Genomic DNA, 22,594 nt, shown 5'->3' on the forward strand with positions numbered 1-22,594 from the left:
TCCTTAACTCAGCCAGCCGAGAGAACCGGCATTTGGTCAGGAATAGAACACGCTTGTTCCAAGCGAAAACGAAGAGCACAGGGGAAAAGTACAATGACACTTTGACTATGTCTCCTTTTAACAATTTTAAAACATGGAACGCTAGTGGTAGTATCGGTCCCATTTCAAGTATTAAATTGAAATTTACCGTTTGCAATTAAGTGGGAAAAATTATAATTAGAATGAACCCTTTTCGTGATTACTTTCGAAGCGTCGTTTCAATTTTGGTCCGCGGTTATTTACATAAACAACACCGCAGTATCTGACACAAGCATCGTCACACCGACATCAGCAATTGCTAGTTGAAACAAACATCCCTAAGTTTGGTTTCACATGGTGAACAAGATTGATGAAGATAGGTGTTCCAGGAGTTGGTCGAGTTCATCAGTCTGGAAAAGAATGAGACGTAGAGAGATCGAATGACACGCGACCCTCGACGATTGAGCAGTTGTGCAATTCGATCTGAACTCAATCGTCCATGAAACAACATCAGCTGGCACACGAGAGAATCGTGAAATATTTTTATTTTCGACTCTTTTAAATTAAACTTTTGCCAACGTGCTTGTGAGATTTTCCCGATTAAAACAAGATCAAACACGATATGGTTTAGATCACATTTACATACAGACAATGCATATTCACATATTGGACTTACCAGAGAAAAAATCGTGGTCCAGTAACATTGGACATAAATCATTGTTCAAAATGTAAACGTAATGTTAATTTTGTTATCTTCCCATTTGAAATTTAGCGGCTCTTGACTTTTGTTTACTTGCATTAATCCGTCAGTTACACTATCCATCAGTTTATTTGGAGTTTCGTTTTGAATATTCAGCCACGCGGATTTTATTCCTTTTGTAAGTTCAACTATATCTCCACAGGTGGCTTCTCCTGGTCGAAAACTTTTCTCGCTAGAATTCCCCACAGGTTCTCGATTAAGTTCAGATCAGGACACTCAATACTGACTATGGTAATAGTTCTATTTTGAAATCTTGAAGCCACATTTTGATAGCGGCTGTATGAATGGGAACACTGTCTCGTTGAACGATTGTTCTTGTGCCTTCTCTTTCGGTAGTTATGAACCAGTTAGTTGTTTTTGACGAGTATACTCGTCATGAAAAGATTGGTAGTATTTTCTGTCGTGGCGAGTATACTCGTCACGAAGAAATGATGATATTTAGTGTCATGACGAGTATATTCGTCGCGAAGAAATGATGATATTTAGTGTCATGACGAGTATACTCGTCACGAAGAAATGATGATATTTAGTGTCATGACGAGTATACTCGTCACGCGTAAAAAGTAGTTATAATTTGCTGTTTAGATTGCATTTTAGTGGAAACAAGATCATATTCGTAAATTTTAAGATGTTTAGAATATTTTGCCGCCAAAATGAAATAAAAACGAACAAATAAAATATAAATAATTATTACGAAAAGGACTGTATATAGCGCATATAGCCGACATATTTTAGGTGCACACTTTTCAGAGAGTTTGCAACAGCTAACTAAATAAAACCAATGATTCTTTCGTATAACGGCTTTCGATTTACCCTTTGCAAAAGAAATTTCGCTCAACGTGTCCAGACATGATCAGCGGTTTCTTGGAAATAACGAAGTGACGCAGACAATGTGTTCGACTTTATAGTAAATCGCTGTATGGCACTGTAATATACATGAGGCACAGTTTCTAAGGATGTCGCGGAGAATCTTTCGCGAGTCACCGCGAGTTCCTGTTCGCACGACGTCCGCCAAGTTTCATTTCGACGAGCCAGCGAAGCTATTCGTACGAGCAGCGAGAAAAAATTAATCAACGTGCTCCTGTTGCCTGGCAAGCAACCGAAGCTCTTCGATAAGCTGATAATCGGCAGCAACACAGATAACGAAAATAAAAGGGGAAAGGAAAAAAGAGAAATGCCGCGGGCTTGATGGATCATGTCCGCTCGACGCGTGACATATCGGCCTCTTTGTGTCCAGGCGTCGATAAATAATTCTTCAGTTTCCGTTAACCCAGATTGAAAAGCCGTGCCGCGGAACGCGTCGCGGCCTCGCGATTGTTAATATTTAATAGGTGTCGTCAAACACAACGACGCCCAACGTCCGGAATTAATTCGTTGGCTGACTTTCCGTTTGCCCAGGCTACGTCACCGGCCTCCGTAGCAACCTTCTGGAATTATTAATCGGCTCTCAGATATAGATCCGCGACTCTATTCTCGTGTCAAAGGTCATCGTAACGTCGCTTCCGACGGATTTTTGTGAGACCTACAAATTGCACGACTCTTCCATTAGAAATAGCAAGTTTGCGACGAGTCTTCGTTTCAGTGATCCAAAATAACACTGGAAATATTTCTTGAAGGAGAGCTATCGGGTGGAAATGAATTTTTATTTGAATCGAAGCTAGTTATCGACAGATTCAGAAAAGTAGTAATCTTTTATCGTCCTTATTGGGAATAACCGTTGTAAATGATTGAAACTTAACCATCATCGATTAATAATTTATTTTATTTATCGGTATGCAATATAAACGATCAGAATTTTTGTTTCTTGATTATCAGTAATCATTGTCGATAGCCTGAATTTTATTTTGCTTACCGATCAGCATTATTCATGATGAAATTTTCAGTTACCTTCGGTCGATATCGACGACAAAATTTCTTCTAATTACATTCGACTATCGTTAATCGTTATTGACAATACTGATAATTAGTACTCATTGACAATGTAGAAGAATGTAATTACAAAAGTTATTTACTAAACAAAAAAAGATGGTATGAAAATATACGAGACGAAGAATAGTGTAAATGATATTTTAGAACAATACTTCTATTAACACAAATTGTATTGTTAATATTACACTGCAATATCTTTCATCCTATTCTTTATTTCACATATTTCCGCTTTTTTTTTTCGTTAATAAATAGGTTTTATAATTAAGCTTTTTTACGTTTGTCCATGAAAATGAACTAATTATCAGGAATGTTAATAACAATTGAAAATAGCCGAAACTGATCAGAATAAATTTTCTCTGGCGCTAATGATTATCAGTAATCAAAAATAAAATTCGGACCATCGATAATGGCTACTGATAACCAAAGAAAAATTATGCTCATTTATATAGATTACTGGCAGCCAAAATGAAATTTCCAGCATCGATAATGGTTATTAGCAAAGAAAATAAAATTCTCGTCATCGATAATGATTGCCTTGTAATCAAACAAATTTTAATCATTCGCAATGTCCATCCGCAATTAAAATTTTTCTAATTAAACATATCAACTCTTATATCATAAATTTTAAAATTTGTCTTATAACAATTACAATATCCGCTGTTTATATTATTATGTCATATTATTTATTTATTATTTTCTACCATATTTATATATTAATCATATTATACTTTATAGTTTATATTACAGTTTATATTATACAGTCGTCGGGTATTAGAGAAAAGACCAGGCGTTTTCGTCGCTTCCTGTGGGAAGTTCTTCGTGCAACGTTTTAGGACACGTGACATTCTTCCACTTTTTGTTCCACTTTTGCTCTACTCAGGTTTCGAATCCAAACGCGAATACCAAATGCAATTTTAAGCAACCGTGATATTCAACGCGGTCTTAAATAACTTAGCAGGGGAATAGTAGACAAACTTTTGAGAAAATTTCTTCGGATATGTTGAGAATCTGAAGAAATTTTGCTGAAAAATCAATCTGCTAACGTATATAGAAATTATAACGAAATTATATAGAATAAATTATATAGTATCGGTTTCGAACAAATAATTAACACAGTTTCCTTAAATATTCTAAGCTACTAATATTGGCTTGGCAACTAAGTGGTTGCGGCTTTTGTCAATACCACCTAACGCCAAAATCCGCAATCACCTAGTTGCCAAGCCAATATAACGAGCAATCAGCTGTTCAAATATTTTGACGATCCCTGCGAAGTTTATACGTTCGCGATAAATATCTGCTAACATCTACGTACATTGTCCAATTTGTTAGAAATTTTATCAGCACGGTGAGTGACAGTCGTAACGCTTTATAGCGTGAGTGAAATTTCCGAATGTTTCCTATAACGTACGTAACGTGTCCATAAAACGTTGCTACGAGCGTTCGCGAGTAAATGTCTCGACTAATCCGAAGGAATAAAAAATCCGGAAGAATATTTCGAAGAGGAAGCGAACGACGGTTTCAGGTTGTTGGATTTGCTGAGCCAGGTGTTGCGGTCTCTGGCTGCAGAGTGAAATATCAAACGGCGCGTCCGTGGAACTTCGAATGGAAATAAGAAAATAAGGAAACTGGAAATTTATCTGCCGATGAAAATCGTTGATTCCAATTCCCTTTAGCATAGACTCGCGCCACGACCATCTTAAATCTCGATAAATTTATCTTGCCCCGCCCGGCTCGCGCAGACTTTGATTTACGAGCGAATAATCCCACCAGGATGAAATATCGTTCGATTCTTATCCCATTAAGTGAGCCGCCCTCGCCGAATGGCTGCGTTTAATTTATTTATAGAGACGTCGCGAGAAACCTTGTATCATCCTAATGCAGCCGATAGCTTTGCGTCCGTTGCAAAGGCCTAGCTAGCTAGCTGATAGAGGCGCAGGTCAGGCGACCGGGTTTCGCACGATTCCACGCGAACTGGATAATAATGCTGTTACGTCCGGTGACTCTCTACGGTCGAGGCGTACACCAGCTGTGCATATAGAATTAAGCGGGTCGCAATAATCCTAAGGAACCGTCATAAAACGAGGCTTTTTGATTTATCTTTAAGTCCGTCAATTGGCATAAAACATCTTCGAATCAAGAGGTTCTTTATGGTTATTGCTCCATCAGGTAAAAACGTGGCTTTTCCCATGTTTCCCAAGATTCCAATCACAGGCGATCACCACCGAACGAGAGTTTTCCTTTGCAACAGCATTGTCACCGGACTTCACTGATTCATGGTCCTTAGAACGGTCAACATCTCTTGACCGGGTTTCCACCCTTCAATCATTCACCTAGTTCTCTTATACCTTACGCAACAGCGTAACTATCTTCTCTACAAAGTTGTTGGAACTATATATTGTAACCTGTTAACCTCAGTGTTACACTTGTAGCGGCACTCGACACCAACTGGAGTTTGACGACAGCAGCGCAGTAGTACTGTCCTGTTCTTGCGACCAGGTTTTCAGAACAGAGATAGGAAGAAAAAAATAATATCGTATATAAGCACCGCTCTACAGCAACTTAAATCTAATTTAAAAAATAGTAAGCTAACAAATGTAATTTCGACACACAAAACATTGTATGGCTATGCCGTACCGTCACGTATCGCTACTTTTGCCTAAACCACCCTACAACCGAAGTTCATTGTTTATTGTGAACAACATACAGATGTAATACTCGTCTACTGGTCAATGAACGTTATAAAAAAAAAAAAGGAACGACGGCAGCGCAGTGGTTAGCGCCTTAGGTTACGAACGTTCGGGACCCGGGTTCAAATCCCGGAACCCGTAGTCCGATTTTTCTTCCACGATACAAAAATGAGAAGAAAAGCGGCAGTACATCAGCAGCGACATCTACATCAGCAGCGACATCTACACCAGCAGCGACATCTACATCAGCAGCGACATCTACATTAGCAGTAGCACTATCACCACAACAAACTACTATAACTATACCTCTACTAATTACTATTAGTCAACAAACTACACCTCATACTAATTCAACCACCCCTATTGTCCTAACCGAAGTAAGGGATCGATCTGTTCGTGGCGTCGATTAGCTAATCATAGCGGGAATTTACGACTCCTGTTGACGCGCTTCCTCGCGATCGCGTCTCTCCTCGACTGGTCGAGTAAACAAATGCAGCTTGGTAAAATCGTGTGCCGGGTAACGAGAAATGCATACAGCGCAAACAAGGCAACGATCGATAGTTTCATTTCGTTAAGAGGCAAATTGATTGTCGTCGATGGTTCATAGGCTCGACCACGTTGCCAACTTCTTGCTGGCAGCTTCTCGCACGGTTGCGAAAATATTTGGAGAATTCCGACCACGTGCAAGAGAAACCTTCTCTACTATCTGCTATCTTCTATTTCTGTAGAAACACGCAGGACAATTTAGTAAATCTCTATGAATTTTTCACCAACCTCCGTGAGCAGCTTGTTATTTCTGCAACGTGAAATTCCACGTACACGCGTCAGGATTCAGCTGCTCAATTATACTACGTATGGTATGGTTGATTGGTTGCTAAATCAGCTTCGAGAAAGTCTCGTCCGATTGGAATTATACGCCGTTTTCTCGAGGGAGAAAAATATTCTCGAAAGTACGGTACTATCCGCATAAATAAGCAGAGCCGTGCAACAGCCAGGACAATTAACCGGAGATGCAGCTTTTCATAAATTACCTGCTGTTATCCGAGACTGACTTAGTTCGCAGGATACCGACAAATTTCTAACTAAACCGCAGATTTCCGTAGGAAATATTTTCATAAAGCCAGCCGAACAAATGGCATCCAAGTAGAAATATATTTCATCCCCTGAACATATCAAAAGTATACTATACGCTGTTGAATATTTCGCGTATTTTCCCATGTTGCGCTCATTTCTGTTACTTTAACTTGCCTCGCGAAATGTACAAAAATCCCGTATTCCTAAGTTCTTCAGACAATATGAAATACCAATGGCGAATAACACGGAACAAACAGTTGCTCGCTTGCCATTTAAATCACCGAGGAGGAGCAACTAGTTTGACCGAAAACGCTATTTACTAACCTCTTCGTTTCGTGCTAGCAATTTTCAGGACACGTGCGTTTCCACGCAAATCATTGCTATACAAATACTGCAGAGTTTCCATGTTATTTGCTCGTGAAATTGTTCCACGGTTACACGTTAAACTGTTTCGCAGTTGAGAAAAATTGGCCGGATAAGCTGCTCCTCAACGTCGATATGTTTATGTCTGTTATGGCTTTTACGCAAACTTACCCCGTATAGGCAAACTTGGAGAAGTAGAGTATCATCCTCAAGGACAGGTCTCGTTCCTTTTCCGTGTACTCGAGAGTCAAGTTGAGAGGATGGCCGAACACGTACTCCACCTCGTCGCCGTGCATCACTCCCATCCACTCACCCCATAGGTTGGTGCTGGTCCTCTGAAACACACAGCAGCTCGGTTATACCCGCGTTAAACGCGCTCGTTCAAATACGTTGCCGGGGTTGTCGTCATGTATCAGGCCTCCTCCACCTCCTGCTGCCCCTTCCTATCTCCCACCCTCTCTCTGCGTTTCGTGCCAACCCCATAGATCGACCCTCGTCTCTTCGCTGACGCGATATCGCGTTGCTATTAACCGCTGGCCATCCCGCAGTTTGTCAGTTTTCATTTCAGCCGTGCCACTTGCTCGCTGGAAACGGCCTCTCGCCGGGAAATTGATTCCTACCGAGCGGAAAAAAAGAGGGAAAAAAGAAAAGAAAAAAAAGGGGAACCTGGCCGTATTTTGGAGAACGCAGTTTCGCAAATGGGCGAAACTATTTTTTATTCTCGCGTTCGACCAACAGGATTATCGGAGAAAAGCGGCGGAACGTAGAACGAGACTTTGTTATCGAAATGTAAGCGAGTTACGCAAGAGGAGGACGCGGATTTCGGCGAAACTTACGGCGAACCGAGAATCGCGCGTCCAATGTTTGTCGTTGTGTAAAATAAAATATTCTGAAAATATTGAGATGGTTGGCAGTTCACGTGTCTCCGATAATTCACCTGCGAATGGAGCGTAACGTTAAGTAAGAGAAATTAACAAATTGGATTGGAATTTTTCATACCCTGTTCAGACAAATAATTTCTGATAAATATTCGTCACGCGCCAGTTCAAAGGAAATTTTTCCCTATAACCCCTGGAGACGCCACAAAATGTTTATGTGTAACCATCAACTTTGAGGAACATCATCATCCCTTCAATGTGGACGATATAAAAAAATACGTGTCAAATATTTTTTTGACATCTGCCATACATGTAAGTCGCATGAAAATCATCAAACTCGTAAAACAAGTTACGTTAGGTTTGTGTTAAGTAACGCGCATAGACAGAGAAAAGTAACGGAGTCGAGCTGACACACAGAGCAGCGAGACAGTTTCGCTATGAGGGATTCGTCAATCGATCGCGTGAATATTTATGGTATCGCTTTCGTCGTTGTAATAATGTTGCTCTCGTGGCCGATATGATATTGGCGGAAGCAATTCGGAAACGATATATTTTTCAATAATGCAACGAACATTTTTTCGAAATATATCGCGCTGCTTTTCTGGCCGGAAGTAATAGTACGAACCGAAAGCTTCCTGAACTCGACACTGACATCGTTGAAATATGGCGGTCCTCTTAGAAAACATGGATATCGATGGAAATTTTTTGACGTTCCAAAACGAAACTCCGACCTAACGCAGACCTAACCCAGATACCATTAGGTCAGCAACCCACATTCGCCTCTTCCTGTAATAATGCAAACAGGTTACCCAGTTATCAGACAGGATTAAAAGATGGATGATTCAACGCGGGAAGAAAAATTGCGAGGAGAGAAAACAGCCAGCCTTTCGAAGCAATATACGCGGAATTAGAGAAATGTAAGGAAAATTGAAACGGGGATGCTGAGAATGGCTGAGCAGTTTATCAACTACCACTACCTTGAAGAATTTCTTTTATGGATTTATGCCAGTTGTCTGTTTCTTCCTAGCTGTCATTTTAATTCGGGTGTTCCCTCTAAAGGGACACGAAGAGATTATTGGTGATTGTATAGCACGAAATTATGCAAACTCTAAATTAAAAAAAGAAAGAATATATATATGTATATAAATATATAATACGTAAGATAAATATATTATATGAATATATATATATATTATGTTTGACTACAGGTGTCGGAAAATTTAAGAGAAAATTCTTGAAGCCGAAATAAGACGAACACCAAGAATAAAAAAATTGCGTTTTCTGCTTTGTTTTTCTGTTATTGACAGTTAAAAATCGGCTAAAATGTCCCTACATGCGAGCAAACCTCCTTACACGAACGAAAGGAGGTCAGCCTAAGCAGCGGGGCGCACAGTGATCCTCAAACCGAACATAGGCGGCAGCTTACTTTGTACCAGTCGTGGAGAGGAAAACCACGATATTCAGATACGTAAACCCCGTGTGACGTTTTGCGAAAGAAATGGTAGATCAAACATTAAACCTGCTTACTCATGGAAATCCGTAAAAGTATATAGAAAACCGCCCTGTGAAATTATATATACACCATATAGTTTGCAGCATATTTGCTTACTTGGTGCCATTAACCTATTCTCTTTCGTTTATTAAATGATAATAAATGAAAAAAATGATGATAATTAGAAAAATCTCACGACACACGTTAGTCAAAATTTAATCAAAAGACCAAAAATAAGGAAGTTTCATCGTTATCTCATTATGGATAATTGGCATTTTTTTCATGTACGACTGAATTCGGATCAGGTTAGGTTATTCAGCCGTCAAAATTCGCCATATATCAAACGATATATTGCGATCCCCTGGGAACAGGCAACCAGCCCCACTAGTGAGGATGACGACCGGTCAATTAAGGGGGAAAAAAGGCGGCCATTTACGGACACACTATCGTAGTTGTAAGGTTAATTAAGAATAAAGATGAAGGGAAGAAAATGGCGCGGTGTTACGCGAAGAATAAGTATTAAGGGTGTTCGAGACGACTGAGACGCAGCCAGGTGTCTACTCGAGACAGAAATTATTCTAATATAGTAGCTACACTGAAATACAGAGTCTTTAGAGGATCAACGAAGCGTCAGCAGCCTGTGGAAACCAGCGAAGCTTCTTGTCCCGGGACACATCTCGCGTTATGGTTATCGTCTCGATCCCGCCTAGGTTCTAGCCTAGGGAAAATTAAGGCCCGACCCGGAATCGTTGGTAATTGAACGTTCGTCCTCGTGAATAGCGTCTCCCGGTAACGTACAATACCGGCTCGTTCCTAACTTTCGTCCCCTTCCTTTGCCAGAAGCCTCCATCATCCTCCGTAATTCAAAGTTACGCGGAAATTTCGCGTTTACTCGGTCGCATCTCTTCTTCGTCGAGGTCTTCCTACAGTTACGACGTCGGCTTTTAATCCGCGTTTAAATCTGCTCAGCTTGAACTGATTTCAGAGTTCTGCGCGAATTCTTTCCAGCAAGTTCACAATGGCAAGGTCGCAAGTTCGGGTGCACACCTTTCGAAGGTGGAATTAATGAAGGCGCTGGTTAATCTGGCGCGATCGAATCTCGCCAAACTGACGTCTGGATTCACCGTGACGTTACAAGAATTGATTACACGTACTTTTCTGCTTTAACTTCCACGTGTCTGCCATTGTTAGGCGTCGTTCACACTGCGACGAACCGCTTTATTGCCGAATAGGTAAACTCCGCAAGATAGAAAGCGGAGAAAATCGATGAAATTGTATAAGAAAAGCATCGATCTGATGCTGAAATTTTCAAGATTTCTAAAGTGTCGAACATTTCGAAAATTTAGAAAAGCAGAGTAAACCAGTTTGGCCTTTGAACGACCCACGTTGGAAAATACATCGTGCGCCTCATCTTCACATTTTTATACGAAGAACTCTCATCGAGTAATCAGACGACGATAACTGTGCGTGTGATGCACAGTTAAGAATATTGAGCGTGGAATGAAGGTATGCGCAACATTGTTTCGTTATGGATAAATTGTGTTGCTGAGAGCGGAAGAGAGAAATATGTACTGGCTGTGTTGGAACTCGGTTCGTTATCGGATGACGATTATAAACAGCAATGGTTAGCTTGTATTATATCGGTGCAGGTCGTTGGCAAACACGGTAGATCCGCGTTCCCGTTGCAAACACTGCGATTTAAACAACCCCCTGCCTCTACCCACTGTGTTTGCTCTCCCTTATCGATGATTAACAGATTCACGGTGCAGCAATTTCAAAAATACAGCGAGCGTTTCGTTTATAAAAAGAGGAATACCCGTTATTTGATTATAAGGAATGGGCCATAGATACGAAGAGATACATCGATATTTTGGAATTTTAGACTGCGGTACGTCATAGAACGCTTAATCAAATTTGCGCAACGAAGATTGCTGACGTAGCGCCAAATTGGGATGCTCGTTCTGTAGCGCAGGAATTTGAAAAATAAGAAAAATGATACGAACGAGTAGATGGAAATAAATCGATCGATACAAAGTAGTCTAAGATCCGAAACTTCTATTTTCAGGGATCTTAGAATTGGTCCCCGCAGTAGACACCGTCTAACAGTTGATCAAATTTGTGACAGCAAGAACCCGATCCACGCAATTGCAAATTCGGATACTCGTTCCGCGGTCTACGACTTCGAAAAACAAGAAAGACGATACTAGTCGATGGAAATGAAGTAGCTAAAGTAGCGAGCTAAACTAAGGTGCAATTCTCGAATCGTATTTTCAAGGATTGTCGAATTTGAATTTTCCTTGAGCTTATCGTAGCGCAGATTTTTCTTTTTTTTTGTCGAAAATGGTAAATTTATATAGCTACAGAGATGTCTAGAAACATAGAAATTTCTAGAAACGCCAGGAATACACGTATCGCGTACTCTTGAATCCATAGACTGACGTCACGTTTTCTGCTGGATTTGAGTACAATACGCGAGCAACGATGTGTTATTTATACGAAACCTCGCCAATTCTGTGTCAATTAAGGATCAGTCGGCAATTCGGTCCGACCTCTAATTCGGGATTGAATTAAATTTCATGGAACGCGGCCCCCTATCGATCGGCCCGGTTCGAGATCCTATTGTGTCGGTTTTCTTCTCTTCTGTCCTTTTTAAAAGTTCGTCGGGACGTCGTATTATGCACGGATTTCCAGTTATTTCCGGCGAATCCGGCCGGGATTTAAGAATACACCCGGCTGAATCAATAAATGGCCCAGTTGATAAGACGGCTTCCGTCAGAAGATACAATAAAACCGCGGCTCTTCCGCCTCTTCTCGTCTCCCCCGTGCCGAAATATAACGAAATCCGGCGAGATCGAATCCCGAGCAGCCAGTTTTCCTTATTGGCTTCTCCAAACCTCTATTTCTGTCGCTCTAGTTGCACATCTATTTACACGTTTATTTACCCAATCAGTTCTTTCATACAGCCTTGACACACTAATTATTATTACTATCGTAATTGCTCTTGTTGTTGTGCTTGTTGTTCTTGTTGTTGTTCTTGCTGTTGTTCTTGTTATTGTTCTTGCTGTTGTTCTTGCCGTTGTTCTTGTCGTTGTTCTTGTAGTTATTCTTGTAGTTACTCTTGTAGTTGTTCTTGTTATTGTTCTTGTTGTTGTTCTTGTTGTTATTCTTGTAGTTGTTGTTATTCTAGTTCTTGTTGTTGTTCTTGTAGTTATTCTTGTAGTTGTTCTTGTCATTGTTCTTGTTGTTGTTCTTGTTGTTATTCTTACAGTTGTTCTTGTTCTAGTTGTTGTAGTTGTTCTTGTTCTAGTTCTTGTTGTTGTTCTTGTTTTAGTTCTTGTTGTTTAGGAGCATCGGCCAATAATGTACATAATAATTATAAAGAATGCATAAATACATATAGTTACAAAATATAATGTAATATTAATATAATAGAATATAATATATACATAGTCATTAGAAAAAGATATAATAATTACGTTATATTCATCGTTACGCGTACATGTACCCTAAAATAGAATTAAAAAAACGGAAAGAGAGCCGAAGAATTATCTAGCAGTTTGAAGCTTGCGCTTAAACGAAATTGAAAAATCGAATAAAAGCGCAGAATATTGCCGTAAGAATTGGCTCGTTTCGTAATTCGACCCACGGTTAGTTGGAAAAGGTAACGTGCCTTCCAAATAATATGGTTTTCTGACTTTTTCTGTCTTGGCGGTACGTAAAATCCAATTTGCCTGAAATTTGGACGGTTCAGTCGACCATTGCTAATTACTTGTAACAATTAGCGTTAAATCGATCGTTGGCCTTAGCCAAGACCGATTCTAATGCTCGTACTTGGTTTTCAATTTTAATTTTCAACCTCGATTTTCTCAATAACGAAGCATCAAAGCGAACAAATTTCATCCCACATTTTTGTCTTATTTTTCCACCACCAATTATCTGGTGTTGCGATCAAGAAGATTCCCTAACACCGATAGAATAGAATCGCGTTGCTTCTCGAATAAACCAAATTTTCTAGATCTTCCTTGTGACCAGAAACTTTCGGTTAGTTTAGGTTTTAGTTTGCCTTCAGCAAGATTCCTCTTAGGTTTCCGATCCGCTTGGCCCTACAGCCGCGAAGAACTTCTCCGTGAGCTTCCCAATGACGTTGTTTTCCCGAGAACTTATCGAAAAGCTCGGATCGCTGTTGGCTGAGGACAGATGAGAGAAACGTACGAGTTAGAAGCTACGTTCTCGACTAGGTTTTCAATCGCTGACGTTCTCGAAAGCCACGACACAAAGTACATCAGCAAACGTTCAGGAATCAGAACCTCGTGGAATGATCGTGCCGCCAAGTTTTTCCCAAAAACTTGCGTCGTCTCGCATTTTCTGCGCACATGCTCGAGCAAAGTTTAAGGAACGTCTATGCGGAAGTTGATAGAGCGGAGGCGTTAAAGTTGAGAGGTCGATTTTTCGCCGCCCGAGACGTCGACGCGATGTTGCGCTGCTTCTCCAACTGTCGACGGAGAAACATCGTTCCGTTTGCTCTTGGCGACTTGTTCGTCCTCTTCTGCCCCGCAGCTCTTTCAAATGACATTTATTACAGCGATCCATGGTATTTGAAAACTGGCGGAAAAATTGGTTACAGAGGGTAATGGTCGAGGAGTAATGTTTTCGAAAGGAAGGAAGAAAATTGTTTCGTTGGAATTTCCACGAGTCTGTTGCAACGAGGCAAAATTATTAATCAACCAAGAAATACATGCATTATACAATTACATAATTTCTGACAATTTCATGGGATTTTCTATTAATATGAAACGTAATTATTCAACCGAATATTGGTAAATATTCATCGTTTGTCTGGAGCAACCTGTAACGTATAGCTGACTGCTGAATTTTACGATTGCTTATTACGAGTATAACGCATAATTATTCAACCGAATGTTGATAAATATTTATCGTCTGCCTGAAGTAACTCGTGGCGTACTATTGAATTTTGAAATTGTTTGTTAATTATGCTCCTTTCTCGTTTAAAGTCTGCAAGAAGAGACTAATTGTAGTTTTAGAAACGAATTGTAAAAAGCTACTGTTCGACAGACCAACTACATGCTACAACGTTGTACTGCTACTGCTATTACATTTTCCTATATTTTATAACAAATATTTGTCTTCTAACAAAAAAAAAAAAAGAAAAATATTCTGTCACCGATATAACAATAAATCTGTGTACACATCTAGGTCAGAGAGACAATCGAACTTGATTTCTGTTGTTAGATTGCCGTCACATTACGTTGGAAAGGGAAACGAGCTCCGAAGGAGGGAAGCTGCGAACACGGCGTTGTCATAATGACAGTCGTTTTTGTTCGGTAAACGTCGTTAATTTTAACGATCCTTAAAATTACAAAGGCAACAGTAGAAGGACAGGCCGGGGTGGGGCCGAAGATCGACCAAAGGGAAGCCCAGGGGCGAGCATAATGACACGACGATCGATAATGCTCAACGGAACTCGATGGACGCCAGGAATTTCGTTACGCTGCTTTAATAAACGCCGTCGAACGACATTTCTTAATTAACTTGGCCGCGTTTCACCGCACGCCGCGTTAAAATCCTGCTGCTGCCCTTTATTCCTCTGCGAGATGAGCTATTCGAACGAACAGTTTTCTTCCCTTTTCCTTCCCTTCAGAAATTATTCGAGATAAATAAGAAGTTGCTAAGAGCTTCTAAGAACCTAGGAGATTCGATATTCCACGAGAAATTTACGATTTTTAACCGCGCCTCGCTTATCGTTGATCTTTACTACTTTGTACCTCTATAAAACTAATTCTTAATCTCTTGAAAAATTTTTTCGCGGCGGATCAAGACCTGTACGAATGAACAGAACGAGCTATTCGTCGAATAATTCGTGATTTTCGATCGTGGCTGATTTATCGATGATCTTTACCACTTGATACTCGTCCACGTCTGACTAATCATTGACATATTCTGTTTGAACGTGTGGATCTTTAATCGATTCGTTACAGGTGGCTTGAGAAACAGTTGTTGCGCGTAACAGGGATTAATTCGTAAGAAATTAAACTCATTTGTTTGAAGGACGGCGTTTGGTTCGGTGGTAACCAGGCCAGTCAATGTTCACGCGATGCAAGCAGCTTTCCGCAGGATTTCTTTTCATGGGACGATTCCTCTTCGGCGCTGTCAATAGCCACGGAACCATTGGATAGTCCGATTCGTTCCTTTCAGCCGCGCTTTTAACGTGGCCAATGAATGGCCCCGCGAGAAATCGTGGAGCGCGATCCGGCTCGGTCGATAACGAAGTTTAGAGAGAAAAAGCAGCGCGTGAAAAGATTCCCGGCGGAGTAGAAAGGGTCACGGGCTGAAAGGAGTCTTTCAGAAGCCACGAGCCTCGTTTCCATTAATTCCTTTAGCTAATCGGCCGCGCGATTCATCGCTTAACGAATCGGTCGGTTTATTTCCGGCTGCGATTATTTTTTCGACGTGTACAAATTATTCGACGAACTATTCGATTTTTTCAATACCCGGGTCTTTCCAAGTTACTGCCATAGAAACATAGACGTAGCTAGGGGATACCCGGTCGATAAGGAAGGAAGTTTCGGATTTATGTCAGGAGACACGTGCAGTGTGAGAAAATCAGCGTACTCTGATGGACGAAATGTGTTTCGAGCTCGCGGCGGAAGCGTTTCAGATATCTATACACGTGTTCTCTCCAGCGACGTGCATTTCCTCCCATTTCTTTTCCGCCCCAGCGTTAACCCGTTTCTGACCCACTTCCCGGCTTTGAACTTGTTTCGTCCCGGCCCCGAAGGGAAACTTACGACTTCTTTCCAGCGTCTCCTCTCTCCGAGTCATCTTTAATTTTTTCCCTCGTCTGTCCACCCTCGGCTGCCGGATGAACTGGAAACGCGGAGAACATGTTCCTGCCGCTTTTATTGCTCCTCCGGCGAGTAAACTTATCCGAGGGAAATTCGAGGACGGATGAAAACCGAAAGGGACAAGAAGGGGCGACCGGATGTTCTTTTGTAGTCTTGCCCTTCTAATCAAGATCGAGCCAGCTAGATCTGAACCCTTTAGGAGACCGTAGACCGACCAATTAACTTGGTAACCGTGCCATTCCTGGGAGAAAGAGATGGTATTAAGGATCGAATGGAAAGGATGAAAGTTTCCGGGAAAACGCGCGTAGAATAAGGCCACGGAAGAGAGAGAGACAGAGAGAGAGGGAGAGAGAGAGGCTAAAAACGAACGCGAGTTAAAGGAGGCTGCTTTAACTGGCTGGCGAAACCGTTATTAAGATTACGGTGGGCGCGCATGAGTAATGACATCCTCCTTTGCTTCCACCAACGCTCCCTGATAAATTACCTCCTCCGCTAATTACTTGGGCCTCGGCATTCCGCTTACAAGCATTTCACGTCCTAGTTAGTCGGTGGCGAGAAACCTCGCAGGATCCAGCCTCTATATGAAAGTGAAACACCCTGAAGCTTCAGCGGTTTTTTATGGGATGGCCGCCTTTCAATTTCGTTTGCTGGCTCTACATGAATTTTAGAAGAGACAAGGATGCAGTAAAATGCGGGATAGTTACTTCTACGGCTTCAGGCTAAGTTTGGATTAGATCGCATCTGGACCTGGTTCAGGATAGGCTCTCCATTACGTGTACTTTCCATCTTTTACTGGTTATTCCTTCAGTTTGCAGTTAGGCTAGGATTCGAGTCGGACTACGTTCAAGTTAAAACTCAGTTGGGCCTGGTACTTAATTCCCTGGAACCATAGAGTTTTAGGGTTTTGTGCTAGTTAAGCTTCAGTCAGATTCGTGTCAGACCCTGGTACTCTTTCTGCTATCTTGGAATGAGGCTTGCTTTTGCTTCAAATTGAGCCACAATTAGACCTAAGTCTCTAACCTACGTCTTATTCCTCCGCCAACCTTAGAATTGGGTTTAATTTTGGTTCTCACCTGGTTCTCATCTCAAGTTGGACCTATTGTTTATTCTTTCCCCAATCTCAAGATACAGTCCTACTGGAATTTCGCTTGAAATTGAGTCTCAGCTAGGTCTAATCTTCATCTATAAGGTGAATTTGGATTTGAATTTGGCTTGAACCTCGTCTTTCACTCTTGATCCAAGTTAGGCCTAAAATCCTGCATCTTCTTCGTTTCTTAGGTTGGAAACTTGATTCGATGAAACCTGCAGCTTCCATTTATTTCTTCCTAGAGCTCACAGCTTGCCTGTTTCCAAGTGTCTCAGAAGAACTCGTAAACGTGGCCCGTTCTACCATCCATAAATTGTGGGTCCCTAATGTCCTCTCGAGCTAAAGAGGCGATGAAAGTTCAAGAGTCTTCACGACTTTCGCTTATATGCCCTGTTTTATAACTTCAGCGCGGGAATATATATCGAGAAATTTCGTGATAAACTCGAGGCCAGATAGGATGGAGCGGCCCGTGGAACAGCTTAACCACGTGGAACGAAGAAATTACGGTGTCTTACGGTGGCGGAGTCGCGAGGCACACGGCAAGAATCTAATAACCTGGAAGGATCCTAGAATCGTCGTGGGTTTCTCCCTTTGAGAGCCTCAATTATTGATTTATACCACTGCGGGGTAGGATAAAACGCGGCGATAAAGTCGACAAAGTCCCGGATCTGAAAGGGTAGCCTTTCCTAATATCTGGTCGACCTTCGTTCCAGTATAACGCCGCCTCTTAAAAGCTCGTCTTCGATACTATTCACTCTAATGGCGTCGCTTTTTGTAGAGAAGCATTCGCATGGAAAGAAAATGAACACGATCAACTTCAACCGGGTAGATCGATAATGAAAGAAAAAAAAAAAGAAAAAAAAGAGAAAGGAAGAGAAGAAAAAGGAAAAGCGAAGTAAAGAATTAAAAGGAAGAAAAACGGATGAAATTTGCCGAACATACATCGGCAACGTTGGTGTAGCTATAATTTACGTCGAGTAGCTGTTATTAGTCAATCATTCGTCGACGTTGCAGCTCGTTTTTCCCTGCCACCCACCGTACCGTGTAAGCGTGGAAAAAAGTAAAAGCAAACCCTGGCGAATTTTTCATAATTTCCTCGTAATATGCAACGATTATTATTATTCTTCTCGACAAATTTTAACGACTGCATATTTAAAATGTATTCCTCGTACGAATTACTGAATTTATTGTAATGTCTATGATCTTATTAGCCCCATCTAAGTCCCTAACTCTCGTACGTTGTACAAATTTCACCCAGTTTCGCTCTCATTCCACGAATCGTCGATTTTTAACAATCAGTCGAGCGAAGAGTATTTGTCGATTAAAAATTTGTCCATTATGGACTCCAATCGTTTTAACAAGCCTATACAGGTCTAACGTTCCTCATAAAACTACGTCTGTACGTTATTAATCTGTCGAACAAATGTTAACATCCCTTTGTCTTTTAAATCGACTGGCCAGCCTTGAACGTACTGTCACATTTTTCTCCCTCAGCAATTTAGATTCCAGCTTTTATACCACAACATTCGAATGTAATTTAGACATTTAAAATGTCGTATAGCGGTTCGACTATGAAAAATGCCTGACATGCTCGAAACACTGAAAGCAATCAACGATTCATCTTGGACAGGACGATAGATGTTACCCTGATCGTTGCAACAAACGACCAGAAAAGGGAAGAATCACGAGCCGCGTTATCGTCAGTCGCCACGTGACTATCGTCCCGTGGAAATGTCAGACTATAACATAATAGTCCCCTATCGATCGGTCGCGTTTCACGTGACACGTTCCCGCAGTCTAGGCGCACGTGACGATAAAAAGCGCTACCTACTTGAGTGAAGAAGTAATAGTAGACCTTCATGCCGCGCTCCGCAAACAGTTGGGCAAAGTGGATCGACGGACAGATGAAGAAGTAGTCGCCCACCACGTCCGCCACCATCTGCTGGTAGATGTAGCCGTCGTACAGGTTCTCCCAGTTGGTGTACTGCAACAGAAATAGTTTGTTCCTTAGTAGCGATGATCCCTCGATTATTAACACTTTACCGACCGCTAGCGGTTCAACAGCATACGCACGTCCGACCGTTAGACTCTCCAGTACCATTCTTTTTGCTCATCGCGAGCGATAAGTTTTTCAAATTGATATAAAACTGTGGAAGCTTATAAAGCAACGCAACTGACGCAACTGAGCAAGGTACATTAGTACTAAATAACAAATTACTGCTCAAATAATAAGAAAGATTGTCGGTGACAAAAAGCCGATTTGTAGGCTATCTGTTGGTAAAGTGTTAAGTTTTTTATATTTACATTCATGGAATGCATATTTCTGTGTACACAAGTAACACACAACGAATAATTTACCAAGGGACAATGAATTTTCTAATCTGCCATTTGGACAAAATTAGTTATAGAAACTAATGTTACAATAACTGGACAACGTAGCTTGAAGATATATCTCAGGTATATCATGTCCATTCTCGATAAAATACATAAATATATATATTAATGTGTATTAAATAATGTAATAAATAATGTATAATTTTATTCGAATATGTTATTCGATTAAATGTTTATTCAGATAAATTCTTACAGCAATAATTTTTTAGTCGAGTACATTATTTTATTAGTCAGATATATAGTTGTTAGATAGGACATTCATTAGTGGCGAATATAACATGATTTTGTAGCTTTATCCGTCATTTGTTATTCGAATAAAATTTTACCCAACAATTAAAAACGTTATATCTACTAAATATCATAGAACCATAACGAGTACTGTATCATGCTTATTTTATATATTTTTATAAAATCTCCGTATTCTATGTAGCTTTGCGTTCTTTTATTTCTTAAAGTGTATACAAGTCAGCAGTCTGATTGCAAGATTCTTAATAAGGCACATAGAGATGATCAATTATTCTGTAAAATATTCAAAGTAGTCCAAATCCTAGGCTATCTAAAATTGTCCGATGTTTTCGAAGAATCGATGGAATATTACAAATTTTCCACCTGCAAGCCTATTTTTACGATATTTACCTGATAATATAGTGTAACTTATAATTACCATACACGTGAGTCGATCTTTATCAGATTCAAAGCCTCGACATTTTGAATAATTGAAAAATCCTGACAACGTCTGCTCCGTCGTGAGACGATAACTTTTTGCAAAAATGTCTACGTCAAAGTTACGGTAAATTCGGAAACTAGCAGAAGAATAATCCCGTAGAATGGAAAGGAGAAACTTGTTCGGTCGATGATCAAGGGAGCAAAGTTCGTTTATGGCAGTCAGTCTGAGCGGAAGGTTCAGGAAAGTGGCTGGAACAATTAACACAGGCTGAAACAATGGGTGTAGTTTATATTTTCAGGAAAGCGAGAGCAATAATCGGCCGAGTATCGATCGTCCTGGTGTTTATACTGCGGCAGTGTAACCGTGATAAATGGAGCTCGATAGGTGGAACCGTGAATTTCACTGCGCCGTAAAGAATCAGAAAATTGTTCGCCGTTTAAATGCGCGTTTGTGCTTTCAAGCTGCAGAAACACGAGCCAAAGGTATCGTCGTGTTCTGCTTATCGCAGCCTTTAAATTCTTCAACGGAGGCGTTAAGAGAGGAATAAAAAAAGGTGGAGAGGATACACGGTTGGCTACCGGATTTAACATCGGAGCTAAGTCCAGCTGGCATAACCCATTTGGAAAAAATTCCTCCAATTTGTCAGGTTCGTCCGTGTCTAAACAACTGGAACGAGTTCGTTCGTCGACGATACGAGCGACGAGTAATTTGCACGGCAGTTGCGGACCTTTCGAAGGGCAAAATTTCATCGCAGACCTGTTGCAGGGTGCATTCCGTAAAAGTGGGGACGGAAGCGCGTGACAAGTTGAAGGCAGGCGATTATTCAAAGTTGTTCCGAGAACGGCAGAGAAAGTTGGTCGTTCGCGTGAAAGCGGTGACCCCATCTGCCGAATGGATCGCGTTCCGGTGAACTTCCGGTCGAGTGACGATTATCGATTGAATCCGCGTGTGATAATACAGGCAAATCTGGCGAAAAGATTGTAGGCGAGTTTGTGCTCGTGACGCACTATGAATGATGAGATAATGGTTTGATAAAACACAATATCGTGACAAATTTTCTGTTGTTGTAGGGTCGTCGCGTTAGGCATTGCAGGAAGTTTGAAAGAGAAAGGAAAGAGGACCTGCAGTTTCTATTTCGTCCGGTACCTGCTGCAGGATTTACCAGTAAGACTATCAAGCAGGCCCGTGTCTTACACATCGGGATAGGAGAGATTATATTGGAAGTCGTGTTTATGGAAACACGTAGTCGAGCACCTGGAAACAGGTAGTCGAACCACTTGCGAGAAATCATAGGAGTATCATAGTCCTCTGGCAAAGTCTCAAGCGTCCTACATTGTTAAGAAAACATTTGGTGCCTCGTTTTTCTTATGTTTCATTGGTGAAGATGAGATAGGTGGGACAACTGGCTCAAAATCTTAACTGTTTCATCAATTCCGATCAAACAGATGTCAGACTGAGCCAGACATTTGGTGGCTCCTTCTTATGTTTCATTAGAGAAGATGAGATAGGCGAGATAATTGGCTCAAAAGTCTTAACTGTTTCATCAATTCTGATCAAACAGATGTCAGACTGAGCCAGACATTTGGTGGCTCCTTCTTATGTTTCATTGGTGAAGATGAGATAGGTGGGACAAGTGGCTCAAAATCTTAACTGTTTTATCAATTCCGATCAAACAGACGTCAGACTGAGCCAAACATTTGATGGCTCCTCCTTCTCATGTTCCATTGGTGAAGATGAGATAGGCGAGACAATTAGCCCAAAGTTTTGTCTATTTTATTAATTCCGATCAAACAGACTCTAGATTGAGCCAAACATTTGGTAGTTCCTCCTTCTCATGTTTCATTGGTGAAGATGAAATAGGCGAGACAATTAGCCAAAAGTTTTGTCTATTTTATTAATTCTGATCAAACAGACGTCAAACTGAGTCAAACATTTGGTGGCTCCTTCTTATGTTTCATTGGTGAAGATGAGATAGGTAGAACAACTGGTTCAAAAGTCTTAACTGTTTCATTAATTCCAATCAAATAGACGTCAGACTGAGCCAGACATTTGGTAGCTCCTTCTCATGTTTCATTGGTGAGGATGAGATAGACGAGACAATTGCCCCAAAGTTTTGTCTATTTGATTAATTCCGATCAAACAGATGCTAGACTCAGCTAAACATTCGAAGGTTCGTTCTTCTTATGTTTCATTAGAGAAGATGAGTTAGGTGAGACAAGTGGCTCAAAATCTTAACCGTTCCATTAATTCCAATCAAATAGACGTTAGATTCATCCGAGCATTGCATGGTACTGGCGACAGCTGTCGGAAACTTTCTGAGACGTGGAGACCTATGACATTTCCCATATTAAACCCAATTGTATAAAACCCAAGAAGTAATCA

At 40.9% G+C, this 22,594-nt stretch overlaps 1 protein-coding gene across 1 annotated transcript in view; it reads right to left on the reverse strand.

The window, feature by feature from the left end:
• Window positions 1-19,267, reverse strand: part of LOC126925872 (acetylcholinesterase-like) — a 32,578-nt gene extending 13,311 nt beyond the window's left edge. Inside the window, exons 1-2 of the mRNA XM_050741861.1 lie at window positions 18,983-19,267; window positions 7,003-7,166 (exon numbers count right to left, since the gene is read on the reverse strand). Of these exons, the coding sequence (XP_050597818.1) occupies window positions 7,003-7,166; window positions 18,983-19,252 (434 nt within the window). The 5' untranslated portion in view covers window positions 19,253-19,267. The remainder of the gene's footprint in view (window positions 1-7,002; window positions 7,167-18,982) is intronic.
• Between the last annotated feature and the right edge of the window lie 3,327 nt (window positions 19,268-22,594).

The sequence above is a fragment of the Bombus affinis genome, chromosome 16, assembly GCF_024516045.1.
Source record: "Bombus affinis isolate iyBomAffi1 chromosome 16, iyBomAffi1.2, whole genome shotgun sequence".
Lineage (NCBI taxonomy): Eukaryota > Metazoa > Arthropoda > Insecta > Hymenoptera > Apidae > Bombus > Bombus affinis.